The sequence below is a fragment of the Meriones unguiculatus genome, chromosome 16 (genome assembly GCF_030254825.1).
Source record: "Meriones unguiculatus strain TT.TT164.6M chromosome 16, Bangor_MerUng_6.1, whole genome shotgun sequence".
NCBI classification, from domain to species: Eukaryota; Metazoa; Chordata; class Mammalia; order Rodentia; family Muridae; genus Meriones; species Meriones unguiculatus.
The window spans coordinates 30002208-30017683 of NC_083363.1; the positions used below are offsets into that span (position 1 = coordinate 30002208).

A 15476-nucleotide genomic window follows, 5' to 3' on the forward strand; every position below is an offset into this window, starting at 1 on the left:
GGAAGCACCAAGATCCTCTGAATCCCTCCGCACGGGTTAGGAGAAGGGACCATCTTTCTCCATGCTGGGTTCCCAACTCCCGCTACTGCCCCTCCGCCCTCACTACGCACCCAAAGAAACAAGCTGAGACCGAGTTCAGGAGGTTCTAGGTAGTGTTAAGACAAAGGAGAGAACCACCACACCCCTGGCACCGCACAGGGCCAGCCCTCGCCATGCAGAGGCCACAGGGCGAGGCTCAGCCCGCAGCCTCGGCTGCCCCGTCGCCGGCGCCTGCCTCGTCCTGTTCGCCGTTCTGGAGTTGGCGCACGATGCGGGTCAAGTCCAGGCTTCGGGTCAGCGTGTCCAAGAGCATCTGATCCTTCTGGACACCTTCCATGAACTCCTCCAGGGACAGTTCCCCTGGAACGGAGAGAAAGGGATTCGCGGGAGGAGGTCTCAGGAGTCCTGGGCTCGGGGCAGGAAGCTTGGAAGAGGGGGCGGGGAGGGGCAATGATCAGGAATGCAGAACCCTCCCCCGGGGAGCCCCCTCTCGGACCCCTCACCATCTCCGTTGATGTCGATCTTGGCAAACACGGTATCTGTGAATTCCTCGGCGCTCATGGATGAGTCGCTCCAGGGGTTAATGGTTCGGATGGCCTGGGAGGACGGACAGGCAGGAGTGAGGAGACCCATCTCAGTGGTGGGAGTGGGAACAGAGCAAGTTCGTCACACCCCGAGAGCGGGAGTTCACGGTACCAGGGCCACAGGCACTTGGGACGCCGAGGCAGGACTGCCTCACATTGGAGGTCAGGATGGGTCAAGTGGTTGTGAGCCAGCCTAAGCTACAAAGTGAGATCTTGTGGTTGAAAGAAAGGGTGCGGGGGGGGGGGGGGGGGGAGGGGCTGGTGGTAACACGTGCCTTTAATTGCCCCACTTGGGAGGCAGAGGCATAGACCGGCAGGTCTCTGAGTTCCAGGCCCGCCTGGTCTACATAGTGAGACCCCCTTCTCAAATAACAGGTGCCGAGGAGGAGATGGCAGTAAAAGCGCTTGCTGGGCAGGTAAAAAGCCTCGTGCAGCCCTGTGCTGCTCGTGCAGGAGGGTGGCGGGGGAGTGGGGGAGAGCTGGCGGGCTGCTGGGGCTCCCTGGCCACCAGGCTAGCTCCGGCTTCAGTGAGATAGCCTGTCTCAATAAGACAGAACAACAGAGCAAGACACCTGACGTCCTCCTAGGCCTCACACATACGCCCCCCACACACACACACACAGAGTGGAGCTTTAGCAACGCCTTAGTACCCATGAGGACACTGAGGCCCAAGCGATGGTGACACGGCCAAGATCATGCTGTTGGTGAGAGCCCAATCCCTGGGCCCGAAATCCTATCCCTGTGCTGGGCTGCAGTTTCTATCCTGCGGCTCTCAGCCCGGGGAACCCACCCTTGGCCACCCCTCCACGCACCGCTGGCCCAGCCCTCTGCACCTGGAGTTACCCGGATGATGGTGAGCAGTTCGTCCCTGTCTATGCACCCGTTGCCGTCCACGTCGTAAAGCTTGAAATACCAGCGCAGCTTCTGTTCCACCTTGCCCTTGAGGACCAGGCTGAGGGCTGCCACGTACTCCATGAAGTCAATGTAGCCATCCTGGGTGAGGGGAGAAGGGAGAGGCGGGGTGAGCGCACCGGGACTCCGCCCACCCCACTCAGAGCCCCGCCTGCTCCAGCCAGAGCCCCGCCCCCTCCCACCGGACTCCTGCTGCTGAAAGCCCTCAGACGCTGAGCAGAAGGCAGCAGGGGCCGCGGCGCCCAGCTCCCTTGTACCACGAACATCTGTCTTTCTGAACACTTCAACATTGCCCGCCTCGCTTCTTCCTCAGAGGCTGTCAATCAAGCCTGTTAGAACCACCCCTGCTGGGACCCTTCCCGTAGCCTGAGCAGGTGGGAGAAGGAAGAGCACCAGGCATGCTGGGAGCTTTTGCGTTGCGGCCTGGCAGGTAGGGGCAGGAGGCCCACATAAAGGCTCTTTCCTCTTGGCTTCAAGCTCCGCTGAGCCCTGCTGTATGCTGAGAAAGACCGTAAGAACTCGAAGCTTGCGGGACAGTTGCGATGGTCTGACGGAGGCGCGGTGCTGGCGGTGCGGGTTTGACTCCAGCCTCCTCAGCCCAAAGTTTTAGGAAGCAGGACGAAAGACTTAGCAAGTCCCCTCTACAGCTACCAAACTTCCTGATCCGGATTAATGGCAGCGGTTCCGACTGTCCGGATTGCTTCTGATGAAGCAACTCCCTGCAGCTTGAGCATCCGGCACAAGCCAGTGCATAGCAAACTTGTTTCGTTTCAGGACAGGGTTTCTCTGTGTAGCCTGGAACTCATTCTGTAGACCGAGCTGGCCTCAAACTCAGAGATCCACCTTCCTCTGCTTCCCATGTGCTAGTATCAAAGGTATATGCCACTATACCCAGCTCTGCTGTTTGCTTTCTTAAAAAAAAAAAAAAATTTTTTTTTTTTGTTTTTTTTTTTTTTTTTTTTTTTTGTTTAGGTGTCTGTGTGAGTGTTTGCCATATGTACATATGCTCTTGAAGGCCGGAGGAGAGAGCCGCCTCCCCTGGAACTTAAAAGTCAGTTGTGAGCAGCCTGGTGTGGGTGCTGGGAACCAAACTCTGGTCCTCTAGAAGAAGGGCAAGCGCTCAGCCGCTGAGCCTCCACTCCGGGATTTCTCCTCATGGTACAAAGGCACCGTGGTGAAGGGGATGGGAGAGATGGCTATGCCACCACAATGCAGTCAACACCTGGACAGGACATTAGAGAATCACCTACTCTACTGGGCAGGACAGGAGGAGTTTAAACGGCCCTTTGAGAGAGGTGATGACTCCACTGAGTCTTGAAGGGGTCGATCACGGAGGAGCATGAGGCCTCCATAGGTCACAGGAAGTACATCATCAGGCAAGCATCCTCCCGCTCAGCTAGGTCCCCAGCTCAAGAAGCATAAGACCTGTTTGTAGGACAGTCCTCGGGGCCCCTGCTGCCCAACCCCAGCATGTCAGAAAGCTACGCATTTCAAGGAAGGGCGAGAACATCAGTCCCTGCTCCTCCATTTACAACCAGGACTCTGGAAGGTTCAAGCTGGCAGCTCTGAGCTGGAGATGAAGAAGCCTGTGGCAAGCAGGGCTGCCTGAGGGAGGGCCATCTGAGCCATCCAATGACTCTCTGTCACTGGATGCAGGCAAGCGGAGCTGGCAAGGATGTGGCCCAGCCGGGGCAGGATGGCCACTGAGATCCCCTGGCCTGTTCAGCCCTTGGCCTAAAGCAAGGCCTTGACCACCCTGAGCAACACAGCAAGGATCAGGCCCACAGTGAACATCTGGGTGGCACTGACTTGTGTTGAAGTCACACTCAGCTTAGCTCCTTCCACCCTTCCATCTTCGCTCAACGAGCCTCCCAGGATGGTCCTCAGGATGGAGCGACCATGCTTGGAGAAGTGAGAAAACTGTTTGCTACACAGTGATAAATAAGCAGGGTCTTGTGATGTAGCGCAGGCTGGCCTCCACCTCAGGACCTTCCCGCCCTGCCTCCCGGATGCTGGAGGAAGAGTGTGTGTCCCTGAGCCTTACTACCTTGACTTTTACTTTTTGTCTTCCCGTGTTGCTGGACATTTTTACAAGGAGTTATATTACTGTTGTAATTTTTTACTGACGACAAAGAAACGATGAAAAAGCCAAAAGAGCAAAGCCGCCCCTTGGGAAAGGCTTGACCTTGGGCAAGCCACAGAGCCTCACTGTGTCCTCAGTTTCTCATCTGAGATGGGAAAGGCAGTATGAAATTTCAGTATTGTGGCATGGAAAATAACTTACGAAGCTGAGGCGGGAGGATTGTTTCGAGTTTCAAGTCGGACTGTTACATAGTGAGTACCGGACCACAGACACACATCTCAAAAAACAATTTAAATGCATGAGACGTGAAACAGATTCCTATCAGTAATAGCACAGGTGGTGTGTGTGTGTGTGTGTGTGTGTGTGTGTGTGTGTTTTCATGCCTGTACTTTTGGAGGCCAGAGGTTGAAGTTGGGTGTCTTCCTCTATTGCTCTCCCTATTATTGTTGGGACACAGTCTCTCACAGAGCCTGGAACTCACTGACTCAACTAAACTTGCTAGTGACCACCAGGGAGCTACCTACCTCTGACTCCCAGGGCTAATGCTACAGTTGTGCACCCAGCTTTTTTCATGGGTGCTGGGGATCAAATTTAGATCCTCACACTTGCCTGGCAAGCACTGTACTGGCTGAGCTATCTCCCTAGCCTTCAGCCTTATTTGTTTGCTTGCCCAGGAGCCAGGGCGGGAAGATTCTGAGTTGGAGGGTTTCTCTGTATAGCCTTGGCTGTCCTGGACTTGCTTGTCGACCAGGCTGGCCTCGAACTCACAGAGATCTGCCTGCCTCTGCCTCCTCGAGCACTGGGATTAAAGGCCCTTGATCTTTTTATTCCACGAACTTCCTGTGCTGAGAATTTTGCTTTGCTCATTTTATCTTACAGTCACTCCCAAGAGTTGTCCATTTCTGTCCCCATTCAAGCTGATGAAGCCACACAAATAATTGAATGACAAATCCTTGCCTGGAAACTGGGTCTTGTAAATTCTACACCGGCGCTTAGACACAGGCTGGAAGGGCAACACGGATCTGTGTGTGGCATAATGACCCTACACAGACATGCCCTGGAGAGACAAGCAGGAGAGCAGGGCCAGGCTTCTTTGGCTGCCTGGTTTGGTTGCCCTGCTTCTGTGGATCTGGCATAGCGCCCTGGTCCCTAGCCATCTCCTCACCGGAATGACTAATTCCCTTAAAGGAGTCAGACTGCAGTCAAGCAGCAGCCAGCCACTGTGATTTCAGCGTAGCCAAGACAAATTTTTTGATAGCCCTTGGGATAGAACCCAAGCCTTTTTAAAGGACAGCCTCTAAGCTTGGCTGGTCTTGAACTCCCTATGTTGCCGGGATAACTTGGAATTTCTAATTCTCCTGCTTCTGCCTCTTGGTTGTAAAGATCACAGGTGTGTGCCCTCGCAGCCAGTCCATGTGGTGAACTGAATCCCAAGCGTGCTATGCACACGCTTTACCAACTAACTGAGCTATGTCCACCGCACTCGGCCTGGAGCAGACTAGGCCGGCATCTATAGCCCAGCTCTACACTTCCTAGATAAATGGTTACAGTATAGGTTCTTGGATAGTGAGGCATGGTGGCACGCACTTGTAACTCCAGCAGGAAAGAGACAGAGACAAGAGGATAAGACAATTCAAGGCCAGCCTTGAATTGTATAGTGAGAGTCTGCTGCTCTCAGAAGAAGGGCTGAAGGAGTAGCTTGTTTGGTAGGACGCTCGCTGAGGTAAAAGCCAGAGCACAAGCCAGGTGTGGTGGTGCACAGAGGAAGGGGGCTCAAAGGGTCAAAGTCATCCTCAGCCACTGGAATGACTCTAAGGCTAGCCTAGGCTACTGACACCCTGTCCTCAGGCTGTCGTTTGAACAGCTCTGTTTGAAAGTGGCCGGGGCTGTGTCCCATCTCCAGGGCAGGCTGTTAAACAGTCCTGTGCTGGTGCCACGGCATGAAGGTCAAGATAGTGTGGCCCATGGAGTAATCGAACCCGCTGTGGGAGGCCACATCGGGTGTTACACAGACTCTGTGTGTGTGCACACGAGACAGAGACAGAAAGAGAGAGTGTGTGTGTGTGTCTTCTGACGATCTCACTATACAGCTCAGGCTGGCCTTAAACTTGTGGAGATCCTCCTGCCTCAGCCACCTAAGTACTGAAACTACAAGCCTGAGCTACCATGCCTGGCTATGTTCTTCATTACTTAATTGCATAATTAAAATAATTTCATAATTAAATTAATGTATATTAGAAAGTATAATATACCACAATAATATTTTAATGTAATGGATATTATAATGCATGTTGTATAATATATCATGATCTAATGTTATAATGTAATATTATTATTATTATATAATGTATATTCTAATGAATATTAGCCTTAAAGCTCAGTGTTCTCACACATTCACTTACTCATATAGCTACTACTTAAGAAGCACCTACTATGTTCCAGGCACTAGCCACAGCAATAAAGAAGACAAGTTTCCGTCCTCACAAAGCTCACATCTCAGCATGGAGAGTCAGACCATAGGGGTCAGGGTTTTCTGGCATCAGAAACAAAGGAATTGAATGAATGAATTTTAACATATGAATTAATAAAAAATAATTTTTAAAGTTTCATAAATGTACAGCGAGTTTGCCTTCATGCCTATCTGTGTACCACAGGCATGTGTTTCCTGAGGAGACCAGAAAAGGGAGTTGGATTCCCAGCGAGGGGAGGTTTGTAAGCCACCATATAGGTGCTGGGAATAGAATCCAAGTCCTTCGAAAGAGCATTGGTGGCGGACGCCTTTAATCCCAGCACTTGGGAGGCAAAGACAAGTGGATTTTCAGGTTTGAGCCCAGCCTGGTCTACAGAGTGAGTTCCAGGATAGCCAGGGCTACACAGAGAAACCCTGGTTTGAAAAAAGAAAGAAAGAAGAAAAGAGAGAGAGAGAGAGAGAGAGAGAGAAAGAGAGAGAGAACTGTTCTGGGTAGAAAGCCATGGCTAGGAAAGGCAGAGATGGGGCCAGACCCAATAAATGTCAGCCGGGAAGCCAGGATGTGGGTTGGTGAGAAGGTCTGAGCAGAGATTTCTAACAAGGACGGTGGAAGCCAGCAGGTTCTAGAGGAACAGGGTTCTAGCCCCACAAAGGCCCAGGTGAAGGTGTACAGGGTCATGAGAGGGCCAGGTTGGGTGGAGGCAAGAAGTTGGCGGACGTTTCTGTTGGTTTAGGGGTCTGGAGCATAGGGGAGGGTTTCATGCATTCCAGTCTGTTAACTGTGAAGCAAGAATGACCTTGAACTTCTTCCTGCCTCTACTTTCCAGGTGCTGGGATTGGAGCCTACAGCACCATGCCCAGGCCCTTACATTGAGTGAAAAGCAAAGGACTGAGTTCCCGACAACACACGTGAGGGAAACTGAAGCCATGGCACACGGAGTCACAAGGGTTATGTGAAGGTGGGGGAGCTGGACTGTGTGTGGCTTGAAAAAAAATCCTCCCTCATCCAAGTCTTGACCTGAAGGACTTTCCTTAGCAGGTGGAGACAGAATGTGTTCAGGGTGTTGGAGGTAGGTGCTGGGGCCCCTCCCAACCTGGCCAGGAGGGATCACTGGTTCCCACTGGAGTGGATACTTCCTGTATCCATCCTGGTGACTCCTTCACCTTGCCACCCTATCTCAGGCTCTGTGGCTCAGCTCCCCTCCGGAAAAGCCCTTGGACCCAGGACACTGCCCTTGAGCTGGTCCCTTAGCCCATAATCCGATTCAGCCTCTTAACTCACGTATTATCGAGTTTTAAATAACCACACAAAGATCTTGGTGTTACATGGAAGCCCCCCCAGCACAGTGGTATTTTTGAGGGGAGAGGCTCCCTCTGCCAGAGTGGGCACGTGACCGAACCACTGAGAGACCTCATGTCCCAAGTGAGGGGCCAGACCCGCTGGGAATCAGCAGACAGAACACAATGGGGAAGGGAGCAGGTCTGGGGGTTTGGATTCACCATCATTACACCTGACTGTTCTAGATAAACGGCAGCTTCCGAAGAGCATCCAGGGGTCTCTGCGTGAGCATCACACCCGCCCAGGACCAGCACCTTGGGCTGCTCAGTGGCCATCTTGGACGCACTCACACCTGTCTTGGAGGCCACTGAGGTGTATAGTGTGTGGACCGAGACCCCCTTGCATGCAGCCTCTGATTGTTTTGTGCTGTGGGTCTGGGTTATTGCTGAATCCTCAGGGCCTAATGAGCTTCTGTTGAATCAAACCTCCAAGTTCGCCTTCCACACGAACAGGACACCGGGAAAACCAACTGCCTCAAGCCCGCTGGTAGCTGACACGGGGCATGTAGATTATACTCGTATTTCTAGCAGCTAGGAAGCCAAGGCAGGAGGATCACCGTGGGCTGGAAACAAACCGTGGCTCTGCAATGAGATTCAGCCTCAAAAACCATGAAAACCTGATCTAACTGTTATGGCGGACCCTTCTTTTTCCCTTCCTTGTTCGCTCTTCCTCACCCTCAGGCTGCTCCTGCTTCCGGAGGTATCCCCCCAAGAATCACGCCCTTCCCGCTCCTCCTTCCCAGCCTCTGCCCACCTTGTTGAAGTCAAACGTCTCGAACATCTGTTCCACGTACTGGCTGGCTGAGGGGCTCAGGTTCTTGAGGCCGAAGAACTGGCGGAATTCGTAGAGGGTGAGCTGGCCAGACGGGCACTCCGTCATGAACTTCTTATACCACTGATGGCATTCGGTGCTGCTCAGCTCCTCCACGGACTTGCCTTCCATGACGTTGCCCATGGTCCGGGTTCACGAGAGACTGATGCCCTGGGTAGACAGGCAGGTCCTGCTGCGCTAGGGTAGCTTGGCTTTCGGGAAACTGACCTCCCTCCTCACCGGCCTAAGCAGAGGCAGCCTGGTAGGCTGGATGGTGCAGACAACTGGAAAGGGGAGCTGAGCAGGCCGTAACTGGTATCCAAACTAGGGACACCAGAGGGCTGGTATTAAAAGGTGAGCGGATTCTCCTTACCCAGTTTGCAGTCTGCTAATCCTTTCTTAGCAGGATCCAGCGAGTAGCTGGCCAGCGGCTGCTCTGATCCTATGACCTCCTTGCCCTTCTCATCCTACTGGACCCACAGTGCTCTGGCTCTTGCCTTCACACATGTCAAACAAATCTAGTTCCTCTCCCAGACTGAGGCCACGCTGGGCCCTTACTGGGCAGTGGTGTGCAGCTGTTCAGACGCACACTATCCTTGGATGTCACTGAGGGGTCCGATGACGTGTGGGCTCAGAGTTTAGGAAGCTTCTGAGACGTGTCCTCAAGAGCCCCTGACGGCAGACACTCAAATCTCACGCTATTTCTTCTGGATTGAAGCACTCCCTCCCAAAGAGAAGGAGAGAGGACCGTGAAGCCCCCGAGAAACAAGACTCAAGAGGCCCCTACCAGGGTATGTGTAAGTAGCAGGCAGGTGCTGAGGGAGAGGAGACCTCACAGTTGCTCAGCAAGCTTGAAGGATAAAGCTTTTGTGAGAGTCATCACCCTTGGTCAGGTTTTCAGTGACAGAGCTGCCCACATGTCACCCACACTCCTCTGCACATTCATGTGACAGATGACAGTGGGACAGACCCCGCCCCACTCTCTGAAAGCAGTTTATAAAGGGGAACTGTAGTGCTCTTTTTTAAACTCTACTTTATTTGGGGTGTTTAGGCTCAACCTCCCTTCCACCAACCTCCACCCCAACCTTAAGTAGGAGAGAGGAGGTTAGTGGGGAGAGAGGGCCCCTTTACTTCTGCCAGCTGTTTGGGGCCAAGGGGTTCTTTTAGGGCTCTCTACCAATCTCCACCAACCGCAGATGTGGTCGGCAGTCCCCCTCCAAGCTGCTGCACCCCGGACCCTTTCTCTCTGTCTGTCTGCTCCAAAATGCCACACTGTCCGTCTCTCAGGTCTCTCCAAACTGCCACACGCCAACACCGAATGCTACACCTTCTCTTTCTCGGCTCTCATATTTCTATTCTCAGGGGCTACAGCCCCTCTCCATGCTGAAGGTAGAAGGCCGTTACCATCTGGCAAAAGCCGTGCCACGCACAAGACAATTAACAGGTGTGGGCAAAGTATAGCCCAACTAAAACCCCACACTTGGGGTTAAAACAAAAGCATGTTTAACTGAGTTTACAAATAAAATAAATACAATAAATAAAAAAAAAACTTCCATTACAGCAAACTCTTGAGTGTCTTAAAAATTTGTAACAGCATCTGTGAAACCAGAAATTAAAGAGTTTGAACAATGGCACTCAGCATGGGTAAAAACATCACCACCCAGGAGCCATACGGTTGTTGGGTGAAAATCTCAGTGCTGCGGGGTGCATCCCCAGAACTGGATGGCAGATCCTGGGGCTGAAGGCCTGTGCTTTGGTGGCGGGTGTGGAGAAGCCAGGCAGGGCCTGAGCTGGAGCGTCCTCTGTCTGGCTGGTGACCCAGGAGAAACCGCTCAGGCTGCTGGAGCAGAATCGTCCATCGGCCTGCAGGCTACACTGCTGTGCCGATTACAGTGTGAACGGTCCCCTGAGGGCTGTGTCCCCAGCTGTTCGGGAAGATTGGGTCCTTGAGGAGAGGAAGCCTTGCTGGGAGAAGAGTCACCAGGGTGGGCCTTGGGGTTTAACGGCCTTGCACGCACACGCACACACACCATACACACAGACACAAACACACACACCACACATACACCATACACATATCACACACATACACACACACACTACACACATACCATACACTCACACACCACACAAACATTCCACACACCCACACAGATAAAAATGTAATTAAAACATTTGAAAATACATAAAAATCACCTGTTCTCGATAGTGATCCATAAGTAATATGTGTTATTCACATAACACCAAGGGTAATTATCTTTTGATGAAGAACCAATCAGGTCTGTTTTATATCTGTTCTCCCTACAGGATGTGTTGGTTTGTTGTTGTTGTTGTTGTTGTTTTTAAAGATTTATTATGTATACAACGTTCTGCCTGCCTGTGCACCTGCAGGCCAGAAGAGGGTACCAGATCTCATTGTAGATGGTTGTGAGCCACCAAGTGGGTGCTGGGAATTGAACTCAGGACCTCTGGAAGAGCAGATAGTGCTCTTAACCTTTGAGCCATCACTCCAGCCCCCACGGGTGGGTTTAAGGTACACAAAGGCGGGGGTCCCCAGCTTTGATTGTGTTCAAAAGGCTTGTCATAGAGGGGCTGTCCCCAAATCTCAGCAGAAGTCATCTCTCCCTCAGCACCACTGGCATTTCTTGTGCTGTAGGAGACTTTCGCACTGCAGAATAAATTACTACGATGCAGCAGCTTGAACCTACGCACACTCACCGTCACTCTGGGCCTGTGGCCCAGGGTCTCACACGCCGCTGTCAGTAGGCTGTGCTTCCATCGGGGTGCAACTGAAGGGCAGGCTCTGGCTCTTTGGAGTTGGGGGCAGGATTCCCTCCCTTGCTGCTGCGTGACCGGGGCTCCAGCTCTTTGCTGGGTGTTGTCTGAGGAGTGTCCTCCAGTTGGCTAACTGGAGGCCTTATGCAAGGTAGCCTCTCCTAGGACAGTGACACTGGGGCTGGAGAGACGGCTCAGTGGTTAAGAGCCCTGTCTGCTCCTCCAAAGGACCCGGGTTCAGCTCCCAGCACCCACTTGGCAGCTCAGAACTCTCTGTAACACCAGTTCCAAGGGATCTCACACCTTCACACTAATGCACATAAAATTAAATAAGTCATTAAAAAGAAGAAAAAGCCCGTGAAGTGCCATCACCTCTGTCACATTCTATGGACTCTGTGGAATGAAGTTGCGGGCCTCACCAACCTCGCAGGGGAGAAGGCTGTACGAAGACAGGACACGGGGAGGTGGACATCACCAGGGCTTCTTTAGGCGCCCTGGCAAGTGTTGCCATCGGACAACAATAGAGACACAGCCCTCTGTCCCTTCTGGAGCTGCAGCTGTGTGGCCAGGCTGCGCGTAGCGCCTTGTCGAAGGCAGCCATCCGTCAGTCACCTCTGTGCCTTCCAGTCTGTGTGCTCCCAGGCTAGCTACTCCCCTTCACGCTGTGTAGCCCTAAGCCTCGGGCACTGATCCCCAGACACTGACACACACACAACACACACCCATCACCTGGCTCTCTGCTGTCCTCCGACCCTCAGCTGTGAAGGGGCGGGAGCGATGGGCTGGGCATCACTGCCCTCACTCCTTGATGCTGCGGGGTCACGGTGTGGAGAAATGGACTCTCTCCTGGGTCCAGCCCCAATTCCTGAGATCCTGTGGCAACAGTTCCTCCCTTCCCTCAGCAGGTGTGATGAATGTGCCCCTCGGCTGCTCACCGGAAGCATCACTACAACCCTGCCCATTTCCCTGTTCTCATTCAACGCTCCTCAGTGATTTTTTTTTTTTTTAATGTGTGTGGGTGTTTTGCCTGCATGCACGTCTGTGCGCTGTGTGTGTGTGTGCCAGAGGCCAGCAGCGGGTGTGAGATCCTCTAGGACTGAAGTTCAACTGTTGTGAGATGCTGTGCGGGTGGCTGGGAACCAGATGAGGTCCTCTGGAAGAGCAGTCAGTGCTCTGCTGAGCCATCTCTCCAGCCACCTTGATTAATGGGTTTGTTTGTTTGTTTGTTTGTTTGTTTGTTTTTGAGAGAAACGTTTCGATTTGTTTAGCTGGGAATTGAAGCTGGGGGTCTCACATGTGCTAGGCGGCCACGGAACCACCTCCCCGGTGTCCCTTTACTTTCTGAGATGAAGTGCCCGGGTTGTGAATCTCCTGCATCTGCCTCATGTGTAGACTCCTAACTGACACAACAGAGCCCTGAGCAAACTGTTAATCCTGGGATTAACGCACCCCATCCCGCTGGGACCTTAGGTAGCTTGCCCCCCCCCCCCGCCCCGGCCTCCCCCCTCCCATTTACTAATTTTACTCACTTTACATCCTTGTAGTCTCTTCCCCTCTCCCCTCCCAGTCCCACCCTCTCTTCCTCCCTTCTCCCCCTCCCCTTTCTGGAGCTCCCTTTCTCATCCACCCCAGCTCATCAGGCTGCATCTCGACTGAATGTGCTGCCAGAAGGAAGTGATCTAAAAGCTGGCAAGTGAGTCTGTGTCCAATGCAGTCCCCACTTCCCTTACTAGAGGACCCACATGAGGCCTAAGCTGCCCATCTGCTACATCTGTGTAGGGGGTCTAGGGCCAGTCCATGCATGATCCTTGGTTGATGCTTCAGTCTCGGCAAACCCATCTGGGCCCTGCTTAGCTGGCTCTGCTGTTTTTCTTGTGGAGCTCCTGTCACTTCCAGGTCCTTTTCTCTTTCTTCCCCCTATTCCCCAAGACTCCCTACACATGGACCAATGTTTGGCTTTGAGTCTCAGCCTCTGACATCCTCTAACTAGACTAGTCTTTTAGTATAGGGCAAAGAACACCAACCCACACACAAAAACTTTGACCCAAAGTTTACCCTGCCTAGGAAATGTGCAGGGATAAAGATAGAGCAGAGATTGAGGGAATGTCCAACCGATGCCTGGCCCACCCTATTGGAGAGTGCCAACCCCTGACACTATGAACCATGCTCTGCTAAGCCCGCAGACAGGAGCCTGACAATAGCTGTCCTCTGAGAGGCTCTACCCAGCAGTGCCTCAGAGCAGATCCCGAGACTCAACAGCCGAACTTTGGGCGATGCGGACGGCTTTCTTAAAGTGGGTCCTGGAGGCTGCACTGCCAAAATGATGCTCCAGGGGGCGCAGAGGCTCTGGCTCAGGGAGATAAAGTGAGAGCCCTGCCATGTGCAAGTCAGGTTTGGGAAGGCACAGATGCCGCTGCTGGCAGTTTCTCTGCCTCTCGAAGACCCAGTTCCCAATGTTGTGAGAAGATTTTTTTAAATAAATAATTAAGACCCCTGATTATACACAGACTGAACACAGCACTTATCTTTGATGATTCTCCAAATGCCACCAAAACAGCAACAAATTAATTTTTTTAAAATACAAGTCCCAAGAGAGTAAGGCAGACGGCAGAAGAGATGAGCATAGCAGTGTATGCCTGTAATCCCAGCACTCAGGAGAAGCTGAGGCAGGAGGATGGCAAGTTCCAATACAGTATGGGCCACAGCAAGATCCAGGCCTGCCTGGGGTTACAAGATGGGACCCCCACCTCAAACAAACAGGGCAGCCAGAAAGTTGGGAGATGCTGAGAAAGGAAAAACTGGTGATTTATTAGAGTGGAGAACACTGACACCTCCATGTCCTCAGTGAAGGAAAGAAGATGAGTACAAACACAAATCTAATCCTGCCTCAGAGAGCTAGGGCTCAAAAAGGAAATGTGCCAGAACCCCCCTGGAGGCAAGTCGGGGATGAAGGATGAGAATCTGCGAGACTTACAAGCACAGAGATGCCCCAGCCTACAGGCACAGTCTGGGGCAGAGGGGAGGACCCTCTGAGATAGGGGCAAAGGACAAGTTTGTAGACCAAGTCCTGATAAATGAACACCCCACTCCTTCCCGCACCGGTCCCTAGACTGACTAGCGGGCAGAAAGGTTGCAGTAGGCTTTGTTTCAGCCAGGGCAGGCAGCCCTCCTGCTGGGCCTTTCCCCCTCCTCTCTCTAGGGTCCTTTCTTTCTTCTCTCCCTCACCATACCCTGCCCCTCCTCAGTCCAGCCTCAAGCTCTGTGTACAGCAGCCATGCTCCGCTCAATGCGCCGCTACTAGAATTCACGACAGAGTCGTAACCGTAAATAAGCGCAGCCGGGTGCACCCAGGTGTTTTTCCGTGGCATAAATAATCTCGTGGTGGCTAATTCCGTAGGCACTGAAATCACAGAATTGAGAAGACAGCAACACAGTTAGGGCTGGAAGGCCAGCACGAACATCTCCCAGGCCATCTGTGGGCCTAGTGGTCTCTGCCTTCCCTCCCCTCTTCTCATGACCCATAAGACTTGCAAGTCTCAGCGGGGTGGCCGTGGGGCTCACCTTTAACCCCAGCACTGGGGAGGCAGAGGCAGGTGGATCTCTGTGAGTCTGAGGCCAGCCTGGTCTACAGGGTCAGTCCCAGGACAGCCAAGGCTACACAGGGAAACCCTTTCTCAAAAAAGAACCAAAAACTTGTAAGTCTTACAGTTAACTGTTCTGGACCATAAGAGAGAATAAAAATGAGGGCTTCAACCCCAGCAAAAGCCACGAGTCAGAAGCCTGGGATGGTGGTATACCTGTCTCTAGAGACAGAGTCAAGAAGATTGTGAGTTCAAGGTCAACTAAGCTACACAGTGAGGTTAAGGCCAGCCAGCTCTATACAGCAAAACTCTCAAAAAACCAGAAACAATGAACCTGGCATGGTGGTACACACCTTTCTTCCCTGCACTCAGGAGGCAGAGGCCTACAGATCTGTGAGTTCCAGGCTGGCCTGGTCTATCTAGAGAGTTCCAGGGTAGTCAGGGCTACATAGAGAGAGACCCTGTCTCAAAATACAGAAACAAAAGCAAAAATAAACAACAACAACAAAAAGCCAGAAACAGGAATGTAGCTTAATTGGTAGAGGGCGCCTTTAGGATGAATGAACCCCTGAATAAGCCAGGAGTCTTGGTGCATGCCGGTGATCCCATTCCTTGGGAGGTTAGGCAGGAGGATCAGAAGTTCAAGGTCATTGTCAGTTACCTAGCAAGTTTGAGACCGGAAGGAACTTTGTGAAATTCCGTCAAAACAAAACAAAAGTTTGTTTGTTTTTTACAGGAATGGTTACTAGAAACTTGTTTTCGGGGCTGGGGATTTAGCTCAGTGGCAGAGCGCTGGCCTAGCAATCACAAGGCCCTAAGGGTTGGTCCCCAGCTCTGAAAAAGAAAGAAAAAAGCTTGTTCATTTCCCGCATCTATCTCCATT

At 52.3% G+C, this 15476-nt stretch overlaps 1 protein-coding gene across 1 annotated transcript; it reads right to left on the minus strand.

Annotated features, from left to right (window-relative positions):
* Positions 1-133: 133 nt before the first annotated feature.
* Guca1a (guanylate cyclase activator 1A) lies at positions 134-8381 on the minus strand. The gene is made up of 4 exons (XM_021640007.2): positions 8181-8381; positions 1467-1616; positions 543-636; positions 134-399 (listed from the first exon to the last, which is right to left on the minus strand). The coding sequence occupies exons 1-4, from the start codon at positions 8379-8381 to the stop codon at positions 236-238; spliced, it is 609 nt and encodes a 202-aa protein (XP_021495682.1). The 3' UTR covers positions 134-235.
* Between the last annotated feature and the right edge of the window lie 7095 nt (positions 8382-15476).

What these genes read in the sequence shown, in the direction of transcription:
- Guca1a (XM_021640007.2), bottom strand. Translation starts at nt 8,381, where the DNA reads ATGGGCAACGTCATGGAAGGCAAGTCCGTGGAGGAGCTGAGCAGCACC. An exon ending in AACTGCTCACCATCATCCGG is followed by an intron (nt 637 to 1,466) that starts GTAACTCCAGGT and finishes CCGTCCTCCCAG; the next exon opens with GCCATCCGAACCATTAACCC. An exon ending in GATCGACATCAACGGAGATG is followed by an intron (nt 400 to 542) that starts GTGAGGGGTCCG and finishes TCTCCGTTCCAG; the next exon opens with GGGAACTGTCCCTGGAGGAG.